Below are 11,563 nucleotides of genomic sequence, written 5' to 3' on the forward strand. Positions count from 1 at the left end.
CGACCTACTAATTTCCAAAAAAAATAGAAACCAACTAAAAATAGCTCATTAAAAAAGGAAATGCAAAAGCCAATGCTTCGGCATGTGCCAACAAAAAAAAAAACAATGAAATTCTGGCATCCAAAATATAGAACTACTTAAAATACGAACCCATATGATTATACAAGAAAATGATTTGAAATAAATTGAATCTTGTAATATAAATGTATGGCTTTCTTTACGGTACACGTTTACAATTTTTAATTAATTAATTTGAAGGGTATCTAATCGCACTGGGTACTAGCACGCCAACTCGAATTTGACAACACCGTCGTAGTCTGGACCGTACTCGAAGATGGGCTTGCTCTTCCGCGGGCGATTGAAGCAAGCGGAATAGGTGGTCTGCATGCTGCCGATTTCATCTAGGAGCTTCTCGCACTTGAACCGCCTTAGGTAGTTGTGAGTCCTCGTAATATTGCCGAAGGCCTGCAGTCTGTCTACCTCGGCTGGGTGCTTTGGAGGACCGCTCTTATCATCCTCCGCATTCGCTTGCAACATACGAAGCCGCGGCAGCTCCTGGAACTCCAGGGTGTTGGTTGAAGTGAAGTTTCGCTTTAGTAATTCATGGTCCACAAGGTTCAGGCACGACCGCCTGTTCCTCATGAGGTTCTGGTAAGCCAGCTTGCGCTGCTCTACGAAGAAAAAGACCGTCTCGGGTCGAGCAAAAGCCGATCTTGTGAACGTATCCTGGCAGAGCGAGCGGTGGCGCTCGCAGCCACTCACCCGGAGTCCTGGCAGGATGGCGTTGCTCTGCTCCTCGACAGCGTAGCGACGCTCAGCCCAGTTGCCAATAAGCACCTCCTTGCCGAATTGGGGCGAGGCCATGTCGTCCGCCAGAGACTTTTGGCTAATGCTATCCATCCGTCGCGGGTGTGGACAATTAATTTGACAGTAAGGCTAACGCCGGGAAAAAACCGAATAGAGCCAATTTCAATTATTCAAAAGTAGCTACATCGAAAGATTGACAAACAAGTTCTAGCCTCCTCCCCATTTCTCAGAGATACACACGTTGTATATTATAAATTGTATTACTCGGTTGACCACGAATTTCGGACTTTGGGATTCCACGCTACTTTCCATTGAAGTCTTTCAAGTCGTCGTGAATGCTGCAATTGAGAAAGACAAATCGGTCACGCTCCCTCTTCCTGGTAGCTTCATCCGCAACTGTCCACTCGCCGACCTCCACATTTTCGGTCTTGCTCCTGGTTTTAGCATCGAATTCGCCTCTGTAGCTTGTTAGCCCTCTAGGAGGACGCTCGTTGGCCAACTTACAGCGCAACTTGTTGCGGACTAGGCTGAAGTTGCCGTAGCTGTCGAGACCATCGGGCCTCATTGGCGTAAAGTGCGTCTGACCGGCCTCCTCCATCTTCAAGCACTCCTCCAGGCGCATTTTGGGGAACAAGTGGAACATGAGGGTGTTCATGGTGGTGTAGTTGTTGATGTACTGCTCCTCCTCGGATAACTTAAGACCAGCGCTCTGCGCGACCTTGTTTCCATACATCCGGTTCCTGACCACCAAGTGATCGTGCACAGATTGGTTGTAGTCGAAGGGCTTGTACGTAGCTTGGCTGCAAGTCTGGTGCTGCTCGCACCCTTTCTCGGTCATCAGTCCTGGCAATATTGTACTACCATTATGTGTCGGGCCTTGGAAGCGATTGTTATACCAGTTGCCAATCAACACGTTGCTGCTGTACATCAGAACCTTTTCTTTGGCGTATGAACGCCGCTCATCTTTCAAGTCATCCTCCACAGCCGGTTTTATCATGATAAAATGATGGTGGTATGAGGAAACAACCCTGATCTACTCGACAAAAACACAGTTATAACAATAAAACTTTATCGCATAGTGTGAAGTAATACTCGTTTTGGATAAATATAGGGGTTAGTTGAATGAAAATTCTAGGCTATAAGTAGTTAGGTCCCCCGACAATAAAATATGCTCAACCCGAAACCAATAAAACTAATATGGTTTATTTCCTTAAAATTACTAATTTTGTATATATCCCTATTTGGTAATTTAGTAGAAGTGGCACAAAGTTACACAAGAACAGGACGGAAAACAAGAGAGAACGCTATAGTCGAGTGCCTCGACTATTAGATACCCCTTACTTAGCTAAACAACTTAATATAAATATGCCCTCTTGTGTTTTTTTTTGTTTTTTTTTAACATAATGTGAATTATAGTGACCACAGGAAAAAAGGACAAAAAGTTCAAATTATCAATTTGAATTCGGCGATCTCTTAGTGCTGGCAGCTTTACAGCACGAGCATCAGCACCAGCGCTGCTTTAGCGCAGGCAGCTTTTGTCCTGCACCAGCAGCTGTGTTTATGTTTATGTTTTTGAGTGCAATAAATTGACTAGAAATATTAAACATACATACTTATATTGGCTAAACACATACATTCTTAAATAGTATTATTATTAAAGTCTAAATGCTTGCACAACACGAGTAACGGGTATAGCGAATAGCTTTCTTTGAAAGGAATTATCTTTGCCGGGCAATTGCAACTGTGTACAATGTAAATACATACATATGTATATGCTTACCTACATACACACAAACGCCATTGTTTGACTCAGACCTCCAATTTGGCTACCTAGATTTGATTTGCATAGTTCTTGGGATATAGTTCGGTATTGACAAATGAAAACCATCGCAATTTCCTTTAATAGAAATCCTTATCGAGAATTAACGTTGACTCTGTTGAGCACCTTGGCCAGCTGTTCCAAAGTCATCCGTTAGATGGCGACATGAAAGGAGGAAATGTAGGCGCTAGCCAGGCTTAAGCGTTTAATGGGTTTTTGGGCGTTAGAGTGGGCGTGGCAAACTTTTATTAGGCCAATCGATATTTATTGACGAAGCAAATACATATCAGTTAAAATTTTCATAATATCATAAAAACTGTGGCCACAGCTTGTGGCTTGTGGGCGTCAGAGTGGGCGTGGCACCATTTTGAAACAAACTTGCGCTGCGTAGGAACTCCTAAAATCTACATGCAAAATGCCAATCTTCTAGCTTTTATAGTTTCCGAGATCTCAGCGTTCATACGGACAGACAGACAGACGGACATGACTAGATCGACTCGGCTAGTGATCCTGAACAAGAATATATATACTTTATAGGGTCGGAAACGCTTCCTTCTACCTGTTACATACTTTTGCACGAATACAATATACCCTTTTACTCTACCAGTAACGGGTATAAAAATCGTAACGCTTGCTCAATATTTTTCCTGCAATTCTTATACCCTTGCAGAGGGTATTATAATTTCAGTCAAAAGTTTGCAACGCAGTGAAGGAGACATTTCCGACCCTATAAAGTATATATATTCTTGATCAGCATCACCAGGAGAGTCGATCTAGCCATGTCCGTCTGTCCGTCCGTCTGTCCGTCCGTCTGTCCGTCCGTCTGTCCGTCCGTCTGTCCGTCCGCCCGTCCGTTTCTACGCAAACTTGTCCCTAAAGCTATCTGCTTGAAACTTTCCCAAACGTTGTTTTTCTATTGCAGGTAGTATATAAGTCGGAACGAGCCGGATCGGGCCACTATATCATATAGCTGCCATATAACTGAACGATCGGAAATACCATAACTTTGGTGTTTTTAAAGTTAGGAAGTTGGGATTTTCTATGGATTTTATTTTTGGCTAATCAGTCTGACCTACCAAATTTCATAAGGATCTGACGACTATATCCTATAGCCGCCATATAACTGATTGATCGGAAATGCCATAACTTTGGTGTTTTTAAAGTAAGGAAGTTGGTAATATCTATGGGTTTTATCTTTGGCCAATCAAATTGACCTACCAAATTTCATAAGGATCGGCCGACTATATCCTATAGCTGCCATATAACTGAACGATTGGAAATGACACAACTTTGGTGTTTTTATACCCTTGCAGAGGGTATTATAATTTTGGTCAGAAGTTTGTAACGCAGTGAAGGAGACGTTTCCGACCCTATAAAGTATATATATTCTTGATCAGGATCAATAGGGGAGTCGATATAGCCATGTCCGTCTGTCCGTCCGTCCGTCCGTCCGTCTGTCCGTCTGTCCGTCTGTTTCAATACCGTTTGCGAGCTCAGTTTAAAAGCTAGTGATCTGAAACTTTCACACTCGTCCTAAAACATGTACGCAGATCAAGTTTGAAAATCGCCCCGATCGGATGTCTATATCCTATAGCTCCCATAGGAACAATCGGATATATCTTGCAAGAATTGATGATATTTCGCGCAGTGTAAAAGCTAATGACATGAATCTTTCCAAATCGTATTTTTTTATGCATACCTTGATCAGGGTAAAAGCGCGTGACGATCGGACGTCTATATCCTATAGCTCCCATAGGAACAAAAGGGTAAAATCGGTTAAAATTTAATGATTTTTAGGATATTTCGCGCAGTATACAAGCTATTGACATGAATCTTTCCAAATCGTATTTTTTTATGCATACATTGATCAAGGTAAAAGCGCGTGCCGATCGGACGTCTATATCCTATAGCTCCCATAGGAACAATAGGGTGAAATCGCTCCAAATTTAATGATTATCAGAATATTTCGCGCAGTGTGTAAGCTACTAACATACATTTTTCCAATTCTTATTTATTTACGCATATCTTGATTAGGGTAAAAGCGCTTGCCGCTCGGAAGTCTATATCTTAAAGGAGATAGGAAAAATTGTTAAAGGCTGCGAAAGTATCCCTTTTTTCTATTTGTATATGACATTTTTGCAGTATAAAAGCAATTGACTTGAAATTATGCAAATCTAGTTTACTTATGTATACCTTATTCCTTTCGCTACTTTTTCACTTTTAGGCAAAGTCTGCAAGGGTATTAAAACTTCGGCTTGCCGAAGTTAGCTTCCGTCCTCGTTAAAGTTGGGAAGTTGTGATTTTTTATAAGTATTAAGATGCATCATATGAATAACTGATCCGATTTTGGAGAATAGAATTTACAGAATATTCTGCAAGGGTATATCAACTTCGGCTCCGCCCGAAGTTAGCTTTTCTTTCTTGTTTTAAAATATTTTAAATTTCATTCTGAAATTTTAGGGTTTCATTCTTGGCCAATTTAATAATAAGCTGAAGTTAATAAAGGAAAGATTGTTTTCTCTTTGTGGGATCTGCTGTCATTTCTTTACTCTGCATTGTGATAATCTGTTTTTTTTGCTGTTGCTCTTATAATATTATACTTATAATGGGTGGACGGGATGTACAATTTTAAAATTAAATTTTTGAAACTGTCTACGACATGCAATCATCGATATTTTCGGTAGGATTAGTCCTGTGACTGACTAACTGACGGCGCCACATTACTTGGGATTTGCGACGCTTGACCCATAGGTGGCGCTGAGGCTAGTTTAAACAAGTAACCAAAGACCAATTTAAAAGTTGAGTTGAACTTAAGAAATATTTGGTGGTGAGTTTGATTCTCCGAACTTACCACATTTTCCCCTAGTTAGTGGGGAAAATGTTGAGTTAAGTGGTTTATGTACTGTCTAAAGTCGTGAGTTCCGATTTAGCATTTTTTCCGTATTATTTTTATACCCTTGCGGAGGGTATTATAATTTTGGTCAAAAGTGTGCAACGCAGTGAAGGAGACATCTCCGACCCTATAAAGTATATATATTCTTGATCAGGATCACCTCCTGATTTGATATACATACTTGTAACATACTTTTTAGCGAATGCAATATAGCCTTTACACTGCTAGCAACAGGTAAAACGGGTAATCTTATGACTTATAATCACGACAGAAGTTATGTTCCACCCTGTGTCTACGTGCATGGATACCTAAAAGACAACGTCTTGTAAGAGCACTTGGGACCGCAATTGGGACCTCAATTGTTTAGCTTGGATGTTCTGCAGTTGGTGATGGAATCCTTGTCAGAGAGTGTGTTACATATGCTTGTTTTGAATTATGATTATAGGTAGCCGTGCCCTTCTTGGGAAGGATATCGGGAGTCGTCTCCGATTTGGGTGCTCGTCAGCTTTGCAACTATTTACGATGTCGAGGTGTCCTGGCACCCACATAAGGTTGTTTGTGTCTACATACATTTTTCAGTATTAAATAATTTTTGTTATGGATGTATATAAGGACGCTGTCGTCAATTGACGAGCGGCTAACCACAAGTGTAAGTGAAAAAAGCTAACAATTAACGATCTGTAAACTCCTTTTTTTATTTGAAAAATGATTTTAGCCATCTGTATGCTAATAACGAAAGCTTAAAGTTAGTGGGAAACATACTGGGAACGTCAATCTAAAATACTTTGCCAACCAAAATAAATTTTGTGGCAGGGGTGCACTTACTTTCGGGAAAGAATGAGGACGAAGTATACAGGAAGTGATTATTGATATTACCACCAAGTGTGGCGCTATAGGATGACTCGGTTCGCAACCAATTGATTAGCTTTTGAACCACTAACGTTGCACTATGGGGCTAACGACCACATTCGTTGGGCAAAATCCATTTTTAAAAAGTCGTTAAAACCAAAAATGTTGTGTAGGATGCATTACCAGTACACAATCTGCATAGAGTGCGCTTCTGTTAAGATACTGGCTGTTAAATCAGATGTTAAGATGCAAGCCTCTTGCCTTTGAAATTCGATAAAACAAGAAACGTAGTAAGCTTCAGCAAGCCGAAGTTTTTATACCCTTGCAGTTATTACAAAACGACTACATTCGATTTCTGTGCCTATATTACTAAAAACAATGAAGCTATGTCGATTTTGGCTGCATTTTGCTATTGTTTCTGATTTTTGACAAAACTAAGAGCGTAATTCTGTAGTAAATAATTACTATATCTCAAAGGAATATTTTGATAAATTGAAAAACAGCAAAATAAATTTAATTTTTTTTTGTTTTAATTTTTTGATTTGGGAGCTTTATGATATAGAGTTTAATTTAATTAAAACCGTAATTCAACATTTAAATATTACCAAATCCCAATAAACAAAAAAAAATTAAAAACAACAATACTTTTTAAATTTATATTTTTCGATTGCTCCTATGGGAGTTATATGATATAGACGCCCGATCCGGTCCGTTCCGACACATATACTAGAAAGACAACTTTTCGGAAAGTTTCAAGCAGATAGCTTTAAGACTAACAGACTAGTTTGCGTAGAAACGGGCGGATCGACTCTCCTGCTGATCAAGAATATATATACTTTATAGTGTCGGAAATGTCTCCTTCACTGCGTTTCAAACTTTAGACTGAAATTATAAAGGGTATTAAGATAAGGTATTAAGATATATACGTAGGCGTGTAAAAGAAATTAAAAATAAAGTTTGATTTGAAATCTGTACCCATGTGAATTTGTTTTCAACTTCTGCTTGTATGTATACATAGAGTATACGCCATCAAATCCGTAACTGCAGATTAATTTGAATTTGGGACTATCCGGAAACTGCTTAAAAATATGGGATTGTAACTTGCTGCGCAGTTGACCCAAAAGGTTTTGAAATGAGATTTGAGCAGTTGCTTCCGTAACCTTTAAATTTTAACGTCGGCTGTTAGGCTTGTGAATTTTCGAGGAGGCCAATAAAGCAATGGTGTAAGTGGACTGGAATTTGAACATATCAATTTCTTGCCTTTCAAAATTTGGATCTGTAAAATGATTATTAATAGCTTGGTTGGACTTGGATTGATTTCGTCCATATCGGCATTCTTTCTAAATCGAGCTCCCACTCCAACAAGCATGGAAAATATATCTTTAAGTCTTTTCAGTTATTAATGTCCACTCTGCCTAAATCACTTTTTTCTTTGTTTCCGAGTTCAAATTTTCCTCACTATTGCTAGAATGGGTTATAAATTTCGATGCTGAAACATGAAATTTATGCAGGACTACGTTATATATTTATACAACCTAAAGAAAACTCTGAAAACAGTTACAATTTCAATCTTATATCTTTTGTCATCCTGTACCATGTTAAAAGTGTCCCAAACTTTGCTGCGTGCACGCTTTTATAAAAAAAGACTTTTAGCTTCAAATTTTCTTGAAGAAGAGCAAATGAAAATAATAAAACTTACAAATTTTTTAATGACGATCTGCTGATCGAGGCAATCGAAAGACTCGCAGTAACTTAAGAGGGCATTCTGGTGTAGAAATTAAAAGAAACAAGAAAGGAAAGCTAACTTCGGGCGGAGCCGAAGTTGATATACCCTTGCAGAATACTCTGTAAATTATATTCTCCAAAATTATTCATATGATGCATTCTTAATACTCATAAAAAATCCGAACTTCCTAACTTTAACAACAACAAAGTTATGGCATTTCCAATCGTTCAGTTATATGGCAGCTATAGGATATAGTCGGCCGATCCTTATGAAATTTGATAGGTCGGATTGATTGGCCAAAAATAAAATCCATAGAAAATCCCAACTTCCTAACTTTACAAACACCAAAGTTATGGCATTTCCGATCAATCAGTTATATGGCAGCTATAGGATATAGTCGGCCGATCCTTATGAAATTTGGTGGGTCGGATTGATTGGCCAAATATAAAACCCATAGAAAATCCCAACTTTCTAACTTTACAAACACCAAAGTTATGGCATTTCCGATCAATCAGTTATATGGCAGCTATAGGATATAGTCGGCCGATCCTTATGAAATTTGGTAGGTCGGATTGATTGGCCAAATATAAAACCCATAGAAAATCCCAACTTTCTAACTTTACAAACACCAAAGTTATGGCATTTCCGATCAATCAGTTATATGGCAGCTATAGGATATAGTCGGCCGATCCTTATGAAATTTGGTAGGTCGGATTGATTGGCCAAATATAAAACCCATAGAAAATCCCAACTTCCTAACTTTACAAACACGAAAGTTATGGCATTTCCGATCAATCAGTTAAATGGCAGCTATAGGATATAGTCGGCCGATCCCGGCCGTTCCGACTTATATACTGCGTGCAAAGGAAAGAAGGGTGTGTGCAAAGTTTCAATCCGATAGCTTTAAAACTGAGAGACTAGTTTGCGTAGAAACAGACAGACGGACAGACGGACAGACGGACATGGCTATATCAACTCAGGAGGTGATCCTGATCAAGAATATATATACTTTATAGGGTCGGAGATGTCTCCTTCACTGCGTTGCACACTTTTGACCAAAATTATAATACCCTCTGCAAGGGTATAATAAATTTAATTTCAAAGTTTAACTACTTAAGAATATTCCTCATTTTTTAAATTTTTTTTCTGAATGCACAACATTTTAAGAATATTGCGTTAACATTTTAGATTCATCCGAGTAAAACTTCCGAAGTTATGGGCAGTTGGACGTATATGAGTTAGTTCGTTTTGTATGCGATTTATTCGGTGTCCTAATCTAATCGTTTTGAAATTTCGTTTTGAAATTTTGCATACAATTTCTGTACCTAAATCCGTAGGTACTGACGTCAAGTTTTTTTACTGATTATTTTTTATTTTATAATAACAAATATATCGAATTTTTAGGCTAAAATCAGGTTTTTGACTTTAAAGTGTTACCAAAAATCCAAAAATTAAATTTAAAAAAACTCTACATAGTTAAATCTAGAAACATATTAACTAATAAACAATTTTTTTTTGGTTTTTTCTGATGATCCAGTAACAAGTTATGCTGTTCACCGCAAAACCTTTTTTCTTGGAGGCGCCTACGGAGCTTTGCTGCGAACGGCTCATTTATTATTTTGATACCCTTGCAGAGGATATTATAATTTCAGTCAAAAGTTTGCAACCCAGTGAAGGAGACATTTCCGACCCTATAAAGTATATATATTCTTGATCAGCATCACTAGAAGAGTGGATCTAGCCATGTCCGTATGTCCGTCCGTCCGTTTCTACGAAAACTAGTCCCTCAGTTTTAAAGCTGTCTGCTTGAAACTTTCTCAAAAGTTTCTTGTCTTCCTGTTGCAGGTAGTATATAAGTCGGGACGAGCCGGATCGGGCGTACAATTTAAGTATATATTTAACATTTGGATCGGCGACTATATCCTATAGCCGCCATATAACTGATTGATCGGAAATGCCATAAGATTGGTGTTTGTAAATTAGTTGGAAATTATTTTATTTTTAGATTTTCTATGGAATTTATTTTTGGCCAATCAATCCGACCAACCAAATTTCATAAGGGTCGGCCGACTATATCGTATCGCTGCCATATAACTGAACGATTGGAAATGCCATAACTTTGGTGTTTGTTAAGTTAAGAAGTTGGGATTTTTTATGAGTATTAAGAACGCATCATATGAATAGTTTTGGAGAATAAAATTTACAGAATATTCTGCAAGGGTATATCAACTTCGGCTACGCCCGAAGTTAGCTTTTCTTTCTTGTTATACCCTTGCAGAGGGTATTATAATTTTGGTTAGAAGTTTGTAACGCAGTGAAGGAGACATTTCCGACCTATAAAGTATATATATTCTTGATCAGGATCAATAAGGGAGTCGATATAGCCATGTCCGTCTGTCCGTCCGTCTGTCCGTCCGTCCGTCTGTCCGTCTGTTTCAATACCGTTTGCGAGCTCAGTTTAAAAGTTAGCGATCTAAAACTTTCACAATCATCCTAAAACATGTGTACGCAGATCAAGTTTGAAAACCGCACCGATCGGATGTCTATATCCTATAGCTCCCATAGGAACAATCGGAAATAACTTGCAAGAATGGAAGATATTTCGCGCAGTATAAAAGCTATTGACAAAAGTCTTTCCAAATCTTATTTTTTTATGCATACCTTGATCAGGGTAAAAGCGCGTGGCGATCGGACGTCTATATCCTTTAGCTCCCATAGGAACATTAGGGTGAAATCGGTTAAAATTTAATGATTTTTTGGATATTTCGCGCAGTATATAAGCTATTGACATGAATCTTTCCAAATCGTATTTTTTATACATACCTTGATTAGGTTTAAAGCGCGTGCCGATCGGACGTCTATATCCTATAGCTCCCATAGGAAAAATAGTTTGAAATCGGTTCAAATTTGATGTTTTTCAGAATATTTTGCGCAGTGTGTAAGCTATTGACATAAATTTTTCCAAGTCTTATTTATTTAAGCATATCTTGATCAGGGAAAAAACGCTTGCCGATCGGACGTCTATATCTTCTGGCTTCCGTAGGAAAAATTGTTAAAGGCAGCGAAAATATCCCTTTTTTTCTATTTTTATACCCTTGCAGAGGGTATTAAAATTTTGGTCAAAAGTGTGCAACGAAGTGAAGGAGACATTTCCGACCCTATAAAGTATATATATTCTTGATCAGGATCACCTTCTGAGTTGATATAGCCATGTCCGTCTGTCCGTCTATCTGTCCGTCTGTCCGTCTGTCTGTTTCTACGCAAACTAGTCTCTCAGTTTTAAAGATATCGAACTGAAAATTTGCACACACCCTTCTTTCCTTTGCACGCAGTATAAATGTCGGAACGGCTGGGATCGGCCGACTATATCCTATAGCTGCCATATAACTGATTGATCGGAAATGCCACTTTATTAGGAGCTGGGTTTATAAATTTTGGAAATGCCATAACTTTGGTGTTTGTTAAGTTA

The 11,563-nt window shown here is 38.5% G+C and overlaps 2 protein-coding genes across 2 annotated transcripts; both read right to left on the minus strand.

Annotated features, from left to right (window-relative positions):
• Nucleotides 1-185: 185 nt before the first annotated feature.
• Nucleotides 186-900, minus strand: LOC108038693. The gene has a single exon (XM_017115520.2). The coding sequence runs from the start codon at nt 898-900 to the stop codon at nt 280-282; it is 621 nt and encodes a 206-aa protein (XP_016971009.2). The 3' UTR covers nt 186-279.
• Nucleotides 901-1,108: 208 nt separating this feature from the next.
• Nucleotides 1,109-1,804, minus strand: LOC108038689. Its single transcript, XM_017115517.1, has one exon. It carries the CDS (start codon nt 1,802-1,804, stop codon nt 1,109-1,111), a length of 696 nt encoding a protein of 231 aa, XP_016971006.1.
• Between the last annotated feature and the right edge of the window lie 9,759 nt (nt 1,805-11,563).

The sequence above is a fragment of the Drosophila rhopaloa genome, unplaced genomic scaffold (genome assembly GCF_018152115.1).
Source record: "Drosophila rhopaloa isolate 14029-0021.01 unplaced genomic scaffold, ASM1815211v1 contig_164, whole genome shotgun sequence".
In the NCBI taxonomy this organism is placed as follows: domain Eukaryota; kingdom Metazoa; phylum Arthropoda; class Insecta; order Diptera; family Drosophilidae; genus Drosophila; species Drosophila rhopaloa.